This window comes from Candoia aspera, chromosome 8 (genome assembly GCF_035149785.1).
Source record: "Candoia aspera isolate rCanAsp1 chromosome 8, rCanAsp1.hap2, whole genome shotgun sequence".
Lineage (NCBI taxonomy): Eukaryota > Metazoa > Chordata > Lepidosauria > Squamata > Boidae > Candoia > Candoia aspera.
This window is the reverse complement of record NC_086160.1, coordinates 63,526,754-63,543,228: the sequence shown is the minus strand read 5'-3', so window position 1 is coordinate 63,543,228 and position 16,475 is coordinate 63,526,754. Positions and strand designations below refer to the sequence as shown.

The 16,475-nt window shown below is 39.2% G+C and overlaps 1 protein-coding gene across 1 annotated transcript in view; it reads left to right on the top strand.

Annotated features, from left to right (window-relative positions):
• The window catches only part of MMRN1 (multimerin 1), an 85,342-nt gene that overhangs the window by 49,251 nt on the left and 19,616 nt on the right, over positions 1–16,475 (top strand). The window contains exons 4-5 of the mRNA XM_063310832.1: positions 3,959–4,066; positions 6,380–6,553. Of these exons, the coding sequence (XP_063166902.1) occupies positions 3,959–4,066; positions 6,380–6,553 (282 nt within the window). The remainder of the gene's footprint in view (positions 1–3,958; positions 4,067–6,379; positions 6,554–16,475) is intronic.

Below are 16,475 nucleotides of genomic sequence, written 5' to 3'. Positions count from 1 at the left end.
TAAGAACTGAGGTATACCTTTGCTTTAGATTCCTGTGCAGAATGGACCAGTAGCAAAAAGTAGCTTATTTTATTTAAAAGTAAAATGATAGAGAAGAGTGGAGGCAGAGAGAAAGCAAATCTATATTCCAATCAACCTGAAATATTGATTGAATCCAAAGTGCAGATATCCTTTTCAAGACTGTTTGATCTGGCAGGTTATAAGACAAACTTGTTTTTAGAACCGGATCCTGATATTAGGCAGGCTTTTCTGCACAAAATAGCATTAGGAGTTAGAAATCATGTCAAGCAAGTGACAATCCTCTGCTTTCTCTTTTCTTTCTTCTTGGCAACCTTGTGACCCTGGAGGCATTTATCTGCAAATAGCAGCAAGCCCACTGGATCTGTTGAAGCCAAGATAAGAGAGAGGGGGAAATAGAGAGTCAAACTCTTTTCCTTAATCCTTTTGTACTTAAAGAAAGGTTTTATACTCAAATTCAGTTTAAGATCATAGCTGAGATTCATGATGATTTTTTCGTTTCCTCCCTGCCCTCATTTTCTTATTGTGCTTCGTTCCCTCCAAATCTCCAGGATGGTTTCACTAGACTCTAACTCTAATATCAAGTCATATATTAAAGCAGACATTTGGGGCTTCCATAACTAGGACTCTGTATCTTGGGTCCTACCATAAATGATGAAAGCTCCCCAGAGGTTCAAAGAATTTCTGGTTTTGCTATTGCTTGACACTATTAAAAAAAGGAGGACAAAGGGAAAGGGAAAGAAAAGAATAAGAGAAAAGAGAAAAAGGTCATCAGGTATTTGGGAAACTGCAGCGCATATTGGTTGGGCTACGTCTACCTTAGCAGGGATGGCATCAAAGTGTAACCTTTAAGACATAAGAAGGGCACAGTAAATAGAATTCCTAAAGTGTTTCCAGGAGTGGAATTCCAGGCCACAACAACAGTTGCCTTCTTTCCAAGATGGATGAGTTCTCTTTCCCATCCGTGGGGCTGTTTTCCACCTGTGACACAGGACTGATTGGATTCTTTTCTCAAGAGAAGAATATGATACTTCAAGTTAATGCTGCAGATGTTTTATTATTTTGGTCCACAATGCCAATTTTTCAATTTTTTATTGAGTCCCCTTGCCTTAAAAAAATCGACTGTCTCTAATTAAATACAAACGTACAAGCAAATATTGCATCAGCGCAGTCTGTTCTGCATTTATTGTGGTATGTCCTTAAATCCAGTAACCCCATTTGAATGTGCTCAGAGTGGATTCTTCCAATTCCTGACAATTGACTGATATAGCAACAATTTAGTATCATCCTTCAACAATTAATCTATTCAGAAATGTGACCTGCATTCAGTCTTTGGTTTCTCGAGATATTAATGAGAAGAGCCTCTATCAGAAAACCTGGAGAGCTTTTCCCAGTTGTTGTAGATATATCACTGAGCTAGATGGATCTTTAGGAATCCGGGGTCACAGGTGGATCCACTGCTCATTCCTGCCCTTAATTTTCGTTTTCTAATGCTCCAAGGAAGGTAACGTTACTTTATTGTTTGACATCTGGGTCTTCTGAGACTGTGAGCAACTCCAACCTGTCTGTCTGACTCTCATTGGGGTATTATTGCTGTCCATCACATGATATGTTTGTCAGAGCTAGTTTGACGCTCCCATATGTAGAAGAAAGCACTGCATCAGGAATCCCTTTAGAATTAAAATTACATTCCTTTACTCCAAGATGCAATGATGGCTTTCTCTTCCATGAAATCATTCTAAAGATTCCTGAAAAAGAAGCAGTTTGAATACTCAACAAGTAATGTGCAAATACCAAGTATTACAACTTAGTGTTGTCACACCCTTTGTAATGAGCTGCTGTCTGCTGCAATGTAATAGCATAAAATATATAAATAAAACTGAACCTGGCTACAAGCAGAGGTAATTTTCTATAGAATTACTGCTGCTCACACTTACTGGAAAATGATTCTCTTAAGAGATCAGTTCAGAGTATTCTCAAGTACCTAGAGTGCAATTTTGTTCCTTCTTTATTAAAAATGATACGGTTCTCTTGCAGGTCCCTTGGGTAACCTCTCAATATAGATTTAATTATTCCTCATTCTTATCAAGACTACAGTGTGATATTAATAGCAATAGGCAAACTCCCCCTGGCCTGATTCAGAATGGGCTCAAGTAAAATGATGTATTTCCGAGATTGCTGGATAAAATTGTAGAAAATAAAATGCTTTTGCTTGATTTTATTTCACATTTGGTCCAACACTGGAAAGTTGCTATAGTTCATGGTTGTTGTTGTTTTTTCATTAACTATCCACAGCATATCTCCTGGCTACTACAATACACCTCTTGTCAGCCTCACTCACGCAAGTGAAAGGTGGTAGTGAAAGTGGGGCTACTGAGCTTAAAACTTAGTTACTATTACACAAGCTTGCAGCACCCCTGTTTGATAGCTTTTTCCAAAATGGCAAATACAGTCCTCTTCAGCAGGACACTTGGGTAGGAATTGGTGGTGGTGAACATTATTAGCAATATTCAGTGGTTTTAATTGCTTATTGTTTCTATAAGTAGTTTTATGCATATATTTTTTGCTTTATATATTCTAAGGTGCCCAGAGCAGTGTTTCTCAACCTTAGCAACTTTAAGATGTCTGGACTTCAACTCCCAGAGTTCCCCAACCAATCACAAAGCTACAGGATTCAGATTTGGTTCTGATCGCTTTGAAGGGAATATTATTCTGCCTCAGCCTCAGAATCTTTCCAGAACTGCCATAGATGACTCAAGGTGTAGTCAAACTGGATACCCATCTTTAAATTTAGGTGAAAATGGGTCTCAGTTGCACCTCAGTGGAGTAAGGAATGATTTAATTCAGAGAAATGTTTGTAGAGGAGTAGCTCTGTTTTGACAAAAACAAAACAAAACAACCCACCCAGCCCTTTACAGCAATCCCATTTCCTGGGTGCAACCGTGAGGAGCTCTAGGGCCTACAGAAATTGGTATCAGGGCCAGAAAATCACCCACTCCATATGATAATGATGTCCTTTGGGATTTTAAATCAATATCAAGTCTTCTGAGTGACTAGAATGTTTTTTGTTGTATCATATTTAGGAATATTAAATCAATTATCACCTCACTTCTAGGCTTCTTTTTTTCCTTTCTCTCCCAATGCAATCTTTCCTGCTGCCCTGTGTTTATGCCCTGCTAAGAAGTTGTATTTATAACCAATACACACACACACAAGCAAGAATGAAATATAGGCCAAAGTAGAGATTTCTTGGGGAGCCTGAATCCAATTGCCAAGGTTGAACATGAAGTCCAAATGTGGGGCTGTGTTAAATTAGGCAACACTGAGGTCCTTTCCCTGGTGAACTTTCAACAGTTTTCCAAACATGCTGCCTTTTTTCAACCAGTGGTACAAAAATTCATAGAGCTAAAAGGCAACACTGTGATCCAGACTGATACCTTTCAGAACTTTCACGACTTAATGGAAACCAATTATCCGGTTTACTCTTCCTCAGAATCATGGGAGCTCAGCAAAAGATGTGATATAATTATTATACTGGACTTGCTCAATGCTCTTTTCTAAGTCTCCACTACAGTGTTAAGCATGCCACTCTCCAAGTGATTTTTATGGTAAAGGAAAAAAATCTTTCATTAGTACAAACTTCTGCAAATCACAATCAGTTGCAAACTAGAGAAGGTACTTTTAATCATCTTTGGTAAGAACTAAAGCCAATCCACATCCTCTAATAATATGGTAGCATAGCATGTAGCCCAGATGGACAGAACAGCTGACTCAGGAATAAGCACCGCTATTTAAGTCTAAGAAGATGGTGGGCACCAAAGAGCATTGTTAGTATTGAATGAGTTAGTCATGCTGGACAATTTATACATCCTTCTCCTTCTCCTTCTCCTTCTCCTTCTCCTTCTCCTTCTCCTTCTCCTTGTTCTTCTTTTTCTTTTAGTCCAACAGGATCAATTGCTCATACACAGCAACCAGGCAGAGAGCAACACAGCTATCACTGGGGAAACACTGAGAAACCAACAGCCGCAGCAGGAGCCCAGCAACCAAGGTCAGTAGTTGTAATTATTATGGTTCCCTGCACAATCATTGTCAATTCCATTTATTAAAAACCTGAAGAAAAGGAAATTTCCTCACCCGTCACCAAAGTATAGGGATGAATCATCAGGGCCACTTACATCTTTCTACTTGGAAAGGTGAGGGGACAGGACAGAATATTTATAGAGAATAGGCGTACAGGAGTGCCACTGAATTGAATGAGCAAAGAAATCATTTTCAGGGATAATCTTGTGATGACCTCATAAGAAACAACCAAAGCAATGCAAACTCAAGGGCTCCAATGGCATGCATTCAATTGCTATGGAGGCTGGATATTGTTAGCTGCTGCTATGTTCTGTGATCCAGAGATAACTATAGATAGACCATCAGGCCTTTGCTATTTTACAAGCCAAGCCACACCAGTTGCAACCCCTTCAGACTCTTGTTGCTAAAACAGATGAATGAGAAATATTTTCTCCCCACCATACCCCTTTTGTTCTAGAAATTCCTTATTTCAAGGTGTGGACCTTGATGCCTATGGACTCAAATGTATCTGCAGACATTTTGTACCTGACCTTTTCTGAAGATTGTTTCAATTTTTAAAAAGCAAACAAGTAGCTGGCACGCTGCAAAGCAAATCACCTATCTTTGGCATCTTCATTAATTTTTCTATACCCCCATAGACTCCAAAGGCATTCTTATGCAATAATAGTGGTGGTTGGGTGGCATAAATATTTCCTTGAGAGCAAATGCAATGAAGGAAGGCAATGAGCCCTGTAGGATGGGGCAGGGAATGTTTCAAGAGAAAAGGATGTGTTTCAGGGTCCATATTCTGAATGGCATTAGAAAACCATCTAGTGATGATTGATGTCAACAGAATGGGTGGGGATCAATTTTTTTGTGGGGGGAGGTCTGTTCTTGGGGGGGGGTTGGTGAGATTGCTGGGAATGCTGAGGGTGGAAAAGGAGCCCCTGGGAGGAAACCTGCACCCATTTCCACACTAAAATCTTTTGAAAAAGACAGAAAATGCCATTTGGAGAGCCAATTTCAGAATGTTCTATTTGCATTTGTGTGGGCAATTTAAGGAAGGGGATGGGTGAGGTTTGATCCAAGCTTGTATCCTTCATATAAGTTGGTCAGGAAATTAAAGCAAGTATTTGAATGCATCACATATGCTACTTGGAGAAGATTGGCATTAGAAATCAATGAAGCTGCACCATATGAGCATTTACTAGTACTAGATGAACTTTTTCATTTTATTTCTAAACTGCTTAGAGTTGGTTACCATTGAAATGACCTACAAGACAGAGAAATATATATTAAAATAAAAGGTATTTCAAAATTGGATCAGCAATAGGAAGACATTCAGACAAAAGAGGATCCCCTATTTCTAAATGTACTCAGAATACCTGGACCGTATGAACTTCCTTTCTTGTTTTTAGTTCTTCCATCCCATGCTAGTTTGCTATGCAATAATGTAACAAATTGCATTTACTATCAACTCAAATTGTATTTAAATACAGCAGCTGGACAAATTTGTTATTATGAATATTGTCAGCCTCACTGCAATGGACATCCCACTGTGAGTCTGAAACTGGTGGCCAAACATGATACAACCAGATACATCTACTGAATTCTCTCTAAAGCAGTGTTTCTCGGCCTTGGCAACTTGAAGATGTGTGGACTATGCTGACTGGGGAATTCTCGGAGTTGAAGTCCACACAACTTCAAGCACCCAAGGTTGAGAAACACTGCTCTAAAGGGATAGTTTGCAGCACTTTGGAAGATTCCAGTGTGGAAGAAGCTCACAAGGCATTTTTAAGTAAACGGTGCTGACAATCATTCTCAGGGAAAGCAGATTGGAGTGTATATCTCTAAAGGAACAATATATTGCTAATTTGCTATTTATTTTTTGTGCTGCAAATTCTTATAAGTACAATGTCAGTTAAATTCTTTCATAGGATCAGTCCTTAAGAGTATAATGCATTTATTGAAATAGTAAAAACTGAAATCGACTAGGTAGACAAAGATTCCACTTATGCTCATTAAATTTCTGTTAACTGTTCAATATACTCTCCTGGAATTATAACTACCTTATAATGAATATGGATCATTCAGCAATTATTGGTGACTGTGCTTGTAGAAATGTCACTCAAGGTGCATGATAAAAATCAAAACGGTCTACTCACATTAATGACTGTAGAAACTTTTCACCTCTTTCTGTCAATGGTTTGTGGGTTTTATTTTGGTGCTTCCTCCTTTTCCCTGCAGTAAATTTCCTCTGCTTTTGTTGCATTTTTTTCTCTGTTCCCACCCCCCTCACCAGCAGTTGCACAAAAAATGAATGAACAGATTAGCAGCCAGGAGATGAAACTGACTTTGCTACAGAAGAAGGTTGACAACATTTCAGTCGTTATGAGAGATGTGAGCTGGACACTTTCCTCTCTGGAAGGCAAAATCAATGAAGATAAGGGAAAAGATTTTGTGGCGTTTCTAAAAGGTAAAAGAAAGAAATGAACGCAATCACTCACCCACTTAAAAGTGCCAAAGAAAGGGGGGGCGGGCAAGGAGGAGGAAGAAACTACCAGCTCTTTCTGTTGCAATATTCTACATTCTTCAAGGAAGCATATATTGCTTTGTTTTCTTTCTTTCTGAAAAAAATTCACAAATCATAGGGTGTGTTCCCAACCACCACCAGGGATTTGATAAAGCCATGAATGCTCATGGTTTGCAACCTCATTCTAGCCATGCTAACTAGTTTATGCAGGTTTTTATCATGTTTTAAAATGCCTGAAAAACTGATTTGACCAAAGATGATATTGGTGCAAAAGAAATGAGTGTGAACAGGATACACAATGAAAATACTGTCTTCTCCTGATTTTCAGGATTATATGCATATTTTTCAAGCCAGCAGCCCATTTTCCTATAGGGCTGGTTTGAAAAGCTTTTCTTACAATATGAATACTCCAGCTGATGACCCAGTGGATTGTATGAATGGAAGAATAAGGAAGAATGCTGTTGCAAGCTGGCTTCATGTGATGCATGTAATATGATGGATGCTTCTTCTATCCATTTAATAATTTGTTGTTGCTGTTCACAGTGTTACTGCTATTGGTGATAACCAATAACAGAAGTTTATGGACCAGTCAACATAAGCTATTTAAAATAATAAATAGAATGCAAACATAAAATCTAAATTTGAAAATTTGGCTATGGTTGATATCATGATACAAGTTGGAGCAGCTTTGGATCATTTGGTTACTCGGCCCCTTCTGCATGCCCCCTCTCGAGTCTTCCAAGATTGAAATGTGCCAGCTTGGAAAACACTAGCCCAGAGATTGCCTAGAATGGTATGTTGGGGGAATCGATGCTGGATGGTGTCCTTCAAGATTGAGGTCTAAAGCTCTGGGTTGCTGTACTCAGGGCTATAGGATCATAGCCTAAATGCACTAAGAGATTTTTCAATGTAATCATCTGGGATTTTTTAAAAGGCTATAGATATCACAATGTTGATGCTAGATAAGCATTACAAGGGAAAACATTCTATGATGAGGCTGCTACCAGAAAGAAAATGCCACCTAATGCTGCTCATTTGGGTTGGGACATCTTGAAAATTTTATTTTTAAAGTCTTTGAAATATAACTTGAGAAGGCAATAATTACATAGGTAAAGGTAAAGGTTTCCCTTGACATTAAGTCCAGTCGTGTCCGACTCTAGGGGGCAGTGCTCATCTCCGTTTCAAAGCCAAAGAGCCGGCGTTTGTCTGTAGACACTTCTGTGGTCATGTGGCCAGCATGACAGTCACAGAATGCCGTTACCTGCCCGCCGAAGCGGTACCTATTAATCTACTCACATTTGCATGTTTTCGAACTGCTAGGTTGGCAGGTAAAGGCAAAACTGAAATACTTTGGCCACATAATGAGAAGACAGGACACCCTGGAGAAGATGCTGATGCTAGGGAGAGTGGAGGGCAAAAGGAAGAGGGGCCGACCAAGGGCAAGGTGGATGGATGATATTCTAGAGGTGACGGACTTGTCCCTGGGGGAGCTGGGGGTGTTGACGACCGACAGGAAGCTCTGGCGCGGGCTGGTCCATGAGGTCACGAAGAGTCAGAAGCGACTAAACGAATAAACAACAACAAGGTTGGCAGGAGCTGGGACTAGCAACGGGAGCTCACCCCGTCATGCGGATTTGAACTGCTGACCTTCCGATTGGCAAGCTCAGCAGCTCAGCGGTTTAACCTGCAGCGCCACTGCATCCCTAATAATTACATAGGCTAGTTCTAAACAGCTGGATCTTCAAAGGTTAATATAAGTGCATGGGATTTGGCCAGAGAAAAAAAGTATTAGGCATAACCAATGCAGAACATGACTAGAATCTATTTTTTTTTGTTCATCTTTATAAAATTTGCCCCTAATTCTTCATTTTTGTCTGAGATCATTGCCATTTGACTAGTAGCAGAGTTGGTATAAATAACATACCTTTGAGCCTATAAAAGCTATTAGAAGACATCTTCATAAATTACAGTCCCATTTCTTGCTTGGCTCTGGAGTTGTTAAGCTCCAGATGCTGCTCTCAAACAGTGTTGCTTTAGCGATAGTGATATTTACACTTTCTCTCTCATTCATCCTGTTCTCTCTCTGCCCTCAGTGTATTTTATTGCTATGTGGCACTCTTGACCCTTAGGGATACATTCCATATCTCTTTGAACATTTTCCATTTCCCCTCTGCTTCTTTTTCATCCATTTCTCTATTCCCTTCAGGTTAATATGTGCACATTCAGTTACAATGTGTCATGGTGGAAGTCATGTGCAGCATTTCCCCACCTCCTTCCTGCATTTTTGATGCACATTAACATGCAATAAAGTTGCAATCATCAAAAGGAACATGCAAAATTCAGTATATTTGGTCCTATGAAGAGACCAACACCCTCACATTGATACACAATGCCTCCATTTCACAATCTGTGATTTACTGGTGTGCCAATCCTATTCAATAAAGAGCCCATTTCTGTATTCTTTGTTTCCCAGTGAAATCTATATTATGTCCAAGCTTATCTTTCTTTTTCTTCCAAGTGTTATATCTAGAACATATCCTCTGTCAAACTGCACTCTAGTATAAAATTACACATAACACATTCTTCCAATGAATTTTCTCTTATTCTTTTGATGTTGTTCTTTCCACTGGAAATCTCCAGAACAGAAGCAGAATGTTCAGCATTCCAACATAATTAGTGATCCTCACAGAAATATATTAGTGTTACATTTAGCACAGAAAGACATTGATTTCATTTGTACATTTTTTTATTACAATCCTCTTAAACAAAGTTCAGATTTGCAGATTCTGGCCAAGGATCACCCCACTAGTATATTGTTATTATTGCAAACAACAACTGGATTTATTATCATTAAATTTCCAGGAGTATGACAACTGATACAGGAAGAACTTCACTACAAATTGTTGACCTCTAAATATGAATGATTATGTGAGAGAGAGATGGCTAATCACCCTCATAATCCTCATAACCCTTATCCCTTATGATTACAAGAATATATTTTTAAGAGGGCTATGTATGCTTCAAAAGTTACTTAGAAAAACTGCTTCAGACTATGTGCAAGCCCAGCAGCACTCTACTGTGTCAAAGCATCCTGTCATTCTTTGAGGCTTCTGTGTAGGCCTGAAAAAAAGACTCAGATGCTTTAAAAGTTGCATTAAATTTTGAATTCTTTAAAGTAGGAGTTTTTTTTCTTCAGCCTTGTATAGAAGCCTAAAAATTACAGGCACATCTGTAAGTCAGGGGCATAAAGCTAAGATGCCAGGCATAACTGAAGCCCACCCCTTTATAAGTGCATGCAATGTTGCTCTTTGATTTATATTAGTTATTTACAAATTGGGTTGCCCTACACTGCTAGGAAAGACTGAAGGCAAAGGGAGAAGGGGACGGCAGAGGATGGGATGGTTAGACAGCATCACCAATGCAATGAACACGAATCTGAGTAAACTCCCAGAGACAGTGAAGGACAGGAAGGCCTGGCATGCTATGGCCCATGGGGTCACGAAGGGTCGGACACGACTTAATGACTGAACAACAACAACTGCCAGTGTTCCCATATGAAAGCGCTGCAGCTGGACTCTTTTATTAGCTTTTCATTTTAAGTCTGGGGACTTGACAGGACTTGACCCTTCGAGAAGTGCAAGCCATGTATACATTAATGTATGGTGAGAGCTGTGACGGAGCATTGAAGAAGTGTTGCATATTTCCATGATCCATTCCCTTTACCTCATATCTGAGCTGCTTCATATAAGGATTCTGAAAGTATTAGTTGTTCTCCGGAGTAAACAGGTAATGTTTCTTCAGTATTGCTCTGATAGCATAGCAGCATCCTCTTCCATCAAAAAGAGACTGATTTCCCAACCTGGCCACCTCTTTCTACTGAACTGTCTTATTCCCTAATGTAAAATTATTTCTCAGATCCTTCTTTCTCCATCTTCTACCTGTGCCTCAGTGATGCTTTTGTAGTTTTCTCTTCAGATGAGTCAGTTACTCTGGGGTTGTTGCATAATCAATCCAAAGAACAATAAAGAGAAAGAGACCCAGGAAATGCAAATCAATATGCAATAAGGTTTTCATTAGCATTATTGATTACCTGAATGCTGAGAATTCGTATGGAACAATGACCATAAAACTGTGTTACACCTGAGATCACAGGTTAGCCCCAAATATAAAGTTCCTTCCAATTTGTTTAGTATAAAATCAGAGTGAGGGGTCTGATTTTCAACTTCACTTATTTCAATAGGACAGACTTAGAAACACTGTTGCCCTTTCCCATCAAAACCACTGGGACCTTAACTTTGGCCAGAGAGTATCTTTGGAATCTTTTCAGTTTTGTTAATGCCTTGCTCCTAAAAAAAAAACGTTTCTGCTCACATCTTTATTCTAAGGCACACACAGAGGCATCAAAATCATACAACCTTTGGGGTCCACTAATTTGTCGATCATGATTCCAGTGGTTTCACAAATTTTGATGTCTTACTTTGCTTGTGATGGCAGGTTCTGCCTTTGTGCTTTTTGCCTTTCTGTTTTCTGCCCATATTAGATTTATGTCTTCCAGCCTCCCAGTGGATCTGTCATGCCTTCTGCATTTGTTTCATGAAACCTTCCATCCTATTTTCAAAGCTGACCTTTGCATAGCTTAACATGACCTCTGAATTGTCCTCATCCCTCTTCCCTCCTTGCTCTTTATCAAAAATCAACTAGAGAATTAACTGGGAGAGGAGGCGAAATAGCTTCAACAAACCCTGGTAGGGGCAGAGGACAGAAGTTTAGCCATAACATGCCTCCATTAAACTCGGTGAAGACACATAGTTGGGAAGAAAGGGCAATGAGATTCCAGGAAATACTGTAAAAGACATATGACCTTAATATCATATTGTATCTTACTAAAAGAAGTTTAAGACTACAATCGGTATCTTATTTGCTTACCTCCTGGAGAAAAGCTATCTGTGGGGTCACTAAGAGTTGATGGCACATAATCAATCAATCAATCAGTTTCCTTACTAATCACAATTGCACCTCCTTCTTATTTTACCACTTGGCTTGGGGAAAAAACAAACCTTTCGGCTGAAGTGCTGACCACTTCTTTCTATATAAGAAGCAGAAGCATTTATTAGGCTGTTTCACACGCTGCAGTGTGAAAATACTGACTGTTGTTTTTTTCATTTCCTAAAAATGTGACATCATAATTTTGACCAGCAGTTTTCAAGGTGAAAGGCAGGTACATGCCCTGAAAATTCATTTGGATTTTTAAAGAAAAATTTCTCCCCATGGGTCAATCCCATATATAAACAGATTTAGAAAGCAAAACCACTTTTTTCTCACATCAGCACTTCCAAAAGATAGAATCCTAGGAGTATGGCTAGCATTGCAGGAGACACTCATGGGCCCATGATGATTTCATTCATTGCCATTCTTTCTTCAGGCCTTGCGTTCCTGAGTAATGCTGTGCAGAATTTCACCTGAGTCCTATGCTGCTCTTAAATAAATTTCAGAAGTAAATTCTTTTTCATCAAATTGAATGAGAACAATTTTTTTTAAAAATGCAAATTTTCAGCACAGTTTATACATGGGCAAAACGCAGGAATCTTTTTTTTCTTTTTGGGGGTGGAATGTCATGTTCTCAGAAAGTCTTAAGATAATGTGATGATGTAAGTGGCAGCATTGGAGGCCTAGAGGAAAGCGAATGGTAGTCAACATCATCAGAAGTGTAAGTAGCAGAATGTTGGTTGCTCATTAAAATAATGATGAATGAGGATGAAAAGCAGTTCAAGGACCTATAGCATGGCATAAGAACCAATTAGCTTCCAAGGGCTCCATTCCTTTGGTGCTAATTGGTGGCAGAGAACAAATCAAGGGTAGGGGTACTAAGCAAATGGTGGAAAGTTCATACTGGATAGGGCCACCCATTCTCCCTCTGATATATCTCCTTTTTCTTTTTTTCTGATCCCTTCCTCACTCTTTCCCTTCCTTCCCACACAGCAGACAGAGACAAATTGCTATTGCCAGAGGTCTGAACCGCACAGAAATTGGTCTAATCTTACAATTAGACCAAAAGCCACCTGGACCTGCAATTCGCCCACACTTGTTCTATAGGCATCCAGAAGGCTGTACCTCTAACCTGGAGAATATGCTAATTGTCAAGCAAATGGGTTACAGTTGAAGAAATACTGCTGTTACCAGGATCTGTATTTCTTTCAGAGGCTGATAAAAGCCCCAATACAAGATTTTTAAAAAACTTATTACAGTATGCTGAACACACACACACTCTCTATCCACATACACACACATACACACATCCCTATATTCAGCCAGGTAAGTGATATAATTTCAAATTTAGTTATCATCATAGTAATTTAAAAGAAAGGAAAAATAGCCTGACAAATTATGTTGTAAACAAAACAATTGCAGGCACTGACCTTATTACTTTGCCCCTTGTAAAAAAAAAATGATGATTGATTATATGCCATCAAGTCATCACTGACTCTTGGCTACCACATAGACATATTTTCTCCATGATGATCTGTCTCTAAACTGGTCTTTCAGGTCTTTCAATGGTGTACCCATCACCACTGTACCTGAGTCCATCTACCTTGCTGCTGGTCATCCTCTTCTTCTCTTTCCTTCTACCTTTCCCACCATTAGAGACTTCTCCTCAGAACTAAGTTTTTGCATAATGTATCCAAAGTAGGATAATTTGGGGCTGGTCATTTGTGCCTCAAATGAGCACTCTGGATTGATTTATTTGATGATCCATATTGTGGAGGATTATTCTCCATATTTAATCTGAGCATCCTCTATCCAGACAGTCCCCCAAATCATGTCAATGGTCCTTGGGGAAATGGCATTTTTGCAGAACTATTTATATAGCATTCCAGGTCCTGGGAGCGAATTTTCCCTTCCTTGGCTTTCCTGCCATAGCTTCCTTCTCCCTTGGAAGTCCTTTAAGCAGGTGGTACATTGGAAATATTTTATTTGTTCATTGTTGCATTTTCATTACATCCTCTCTCTCCCGCTGACTTCAAGGTGGGTCATTTTTCACAATGACCATCAGGCAGGTTGGGCTGAGAGTGTGTCTGGCATAAAGTCACCCAGAGACCATCAGGTGGGGACTTCAAGCTGGGTCTGCCCAGTTCAAATCTGATCTCTGCAATACACTGATGTGTATAAAAGAGGGGTTGACTCAAATTCATATTGGCTCAAAAGTTAGTTATTTCTTCACATTTGGAGAAGTTTTTCAATCTGTTCCCAAACCAATGTGACAGAAGCCTGGATCTCTTAGTAGTCATAACCTAACAAGCTGCTGTAAGAATGATCAAGATATTGTATGTGAAATGCTTTAAACCCTGTAAAACTCCCATTTTTATGGTGTCTGAGTAGTCTTTCAGATACACTTGCCCACTAAAATGTTTTTGTCCTTGCCCTTAGATTAATGTGTTGAAATAAGGAAAGTTAGGCTGTGATTTATAATACCAACAGTATCTCAATGCTACCTGCTTAGTTGGAAGCTACCTAGATAAGGAAGCCTCAGGTTAGAGAAGCCCTAAGCTATCCGTTCCTCTCATTTTGAAATTGCTGTAGATTTTCTGCCCATTGAGCCCTTCAGACCTCAACACTTGTGAGTAGATTCTTTCATTTTAGTTGAAGGTGGCCTTTACTAAGCAATTAGTGGTCATTTAGGTTTCTTTAGCTAATTAGCACTGATTAAGGATTTGGCAAGAGGTGAGATTGATCCCCATAAGCCATGTCTTAGTTCTGATATCATATGGTCACAAATTCTTCCTTGTATTCCAGTTGGTTAAATCTTTTCTTCTTCCTCTTTCTTGCTCAACTAGATTAAAAATATGTTTCTGTCATATAGTTAACCATTTATTATGCTTGTTGAAATTAATTTTTGCAGTCTTGATCAAACTCATCCTTTTGAAGTGTGCATGTATATAGATGGATATATACATTGCCATATTCCCTTTTCTACCTGGTAGAACATTGTCAAACTTATTCGTATATTTTTTCTTCTCAATACATAATCATCAATATTAAAGATGCTGAATAGATGGAATTCAGGTGCCTTCTTTAATTAGATCTAATTCATCTAAATTACATCTCTTCAAAGTATATCTTAATTCCTTATAATGCTGGACTAACAGAAAAGATTTCTCACACAGGTTGGATAAAACTGCAAACAAGTAAATAAATTTCCCATTGCTAATTTGCATTTATGTGCCTATAAGCAAGGCAGTTGTCACTCAGACACAGAAGTTTGTCCTGCTGTGTGTTTCTGTTTCAGTCAGGAGGGATTTTTAATTAGGAAATTTTAAGAGCAGGCTCTGTCGTACCTGTAAGCTCACAACTTTACTTTGCATTTAATGAACGTTGTAGATTGAGACAAGGATTGCCAATAACATCCCTCCTTGTGGTATGAAGGGTATAAAGGACAGGTGAGCAAACTATAGGCCATATTGCCCTCCCCACCAAGGCATTTGGACATTGCCCATTATAATTTGTAGTATATGGAGGTGTTCCCCACCTCCTCGTTCACCTCCATTCCACTAATACAATATCACATTTAAGGTGATCTTCAAGTCATAAATTATTCAAAGGTATATTATATGTATAATTCAAATTATACAAAGGTAGTCATGTGAGCTGAAACCATGGCCCCCATGCTGTGGAACAGCCTTTCCCCTGGAAGTTCAACTTGTCCTGACCTTGATGATCTTCTAGAAGCAAATTAAAGCAGAGTTGAGTTTTGGGCAGGCTTTTTCAATTAGTTGGATAACATCAGAGGAACTTCGTATGCTCCTTCATTTCTTTGGGCCCTATTTTAGAGAATTTTATGAGTGTGCTCGTGTCTTGTATTTACTGTGGACGTTCTATGGTCTTGTACACTGCCAAGAGTCATATGATTATGGTGGGATAAAAATCTAAGAAAAAATAAATAATAAACCAAGAGATGCATGGCACATGAAGACCTTTACTGTAATATGCCATAGCCTTTTGCAGGTGTTTTGCTAATAAACCAGTTCAGACCTGTGAGTGCTGTTGTCATGTGCTGGCTGAGAATTATTGGTATTGAAGTGCTAGGAGGCTGCCAGGTTGGGGAAAAACTACTCTTAAGAGGGCAAAGGAAAGTGCCCAAGCTAAGGATCATGGTCTGATGAGTCAGAAAGATAGAGAATGTACACACCCAACTGCTTCTAATGGAACAGAAATGAAAGGTTGAAGAACAGAAAGCTAAATCCTATTAGCATAAAGGCAGTTCAGGTAGAGAAACCACTGGATGTGAAAAGAACTGAATATATATTCCTAGTGGCTCTCAGGATTAGGCAGTGTTTTATCTGATTATCATTTCAGAGTGCAACAAAACTTCATTCTAGGCTACATTATGAAGTTCTTTGGAAACCACTGCTTCCCAGTTCTAATACTAGGGGGAGAACAGCAAGGGCGGTGCCCAAGCTTCGCCCACTGTATAGCAATAAATCTCTCTATAAATTCAACTGGCACTCAGGAGCCAGCAGTGGAAGAGTCAAGGACAAGGCTCAGCCAGATAAGTTATTTTTATTGCTGTTACAAGACACCCTAATAATAAAGAATATCTGTTACTGCAGAGTACAGCCATCCAGCCTCAGCATTTAAATCTTCCCTCTCTTGCTCCTGCCCTACAGATTTTGCTCCTTATTTGTCAGCCTTGAACGTGGAGGCTACCTGCACTTCATTTTGATAATGGTCCTGTCAGGTCTCTGACTGTTTGCTTCCAGCCTTGGCAGCTTTAGCCCTCACATGTAGTAATGCAGGCTTCATTTGCTTCCCAGCCTCATTTTTATTTAAACATCTCCTTTATATAACTGTGAAGAAGCCCAGCAGACTC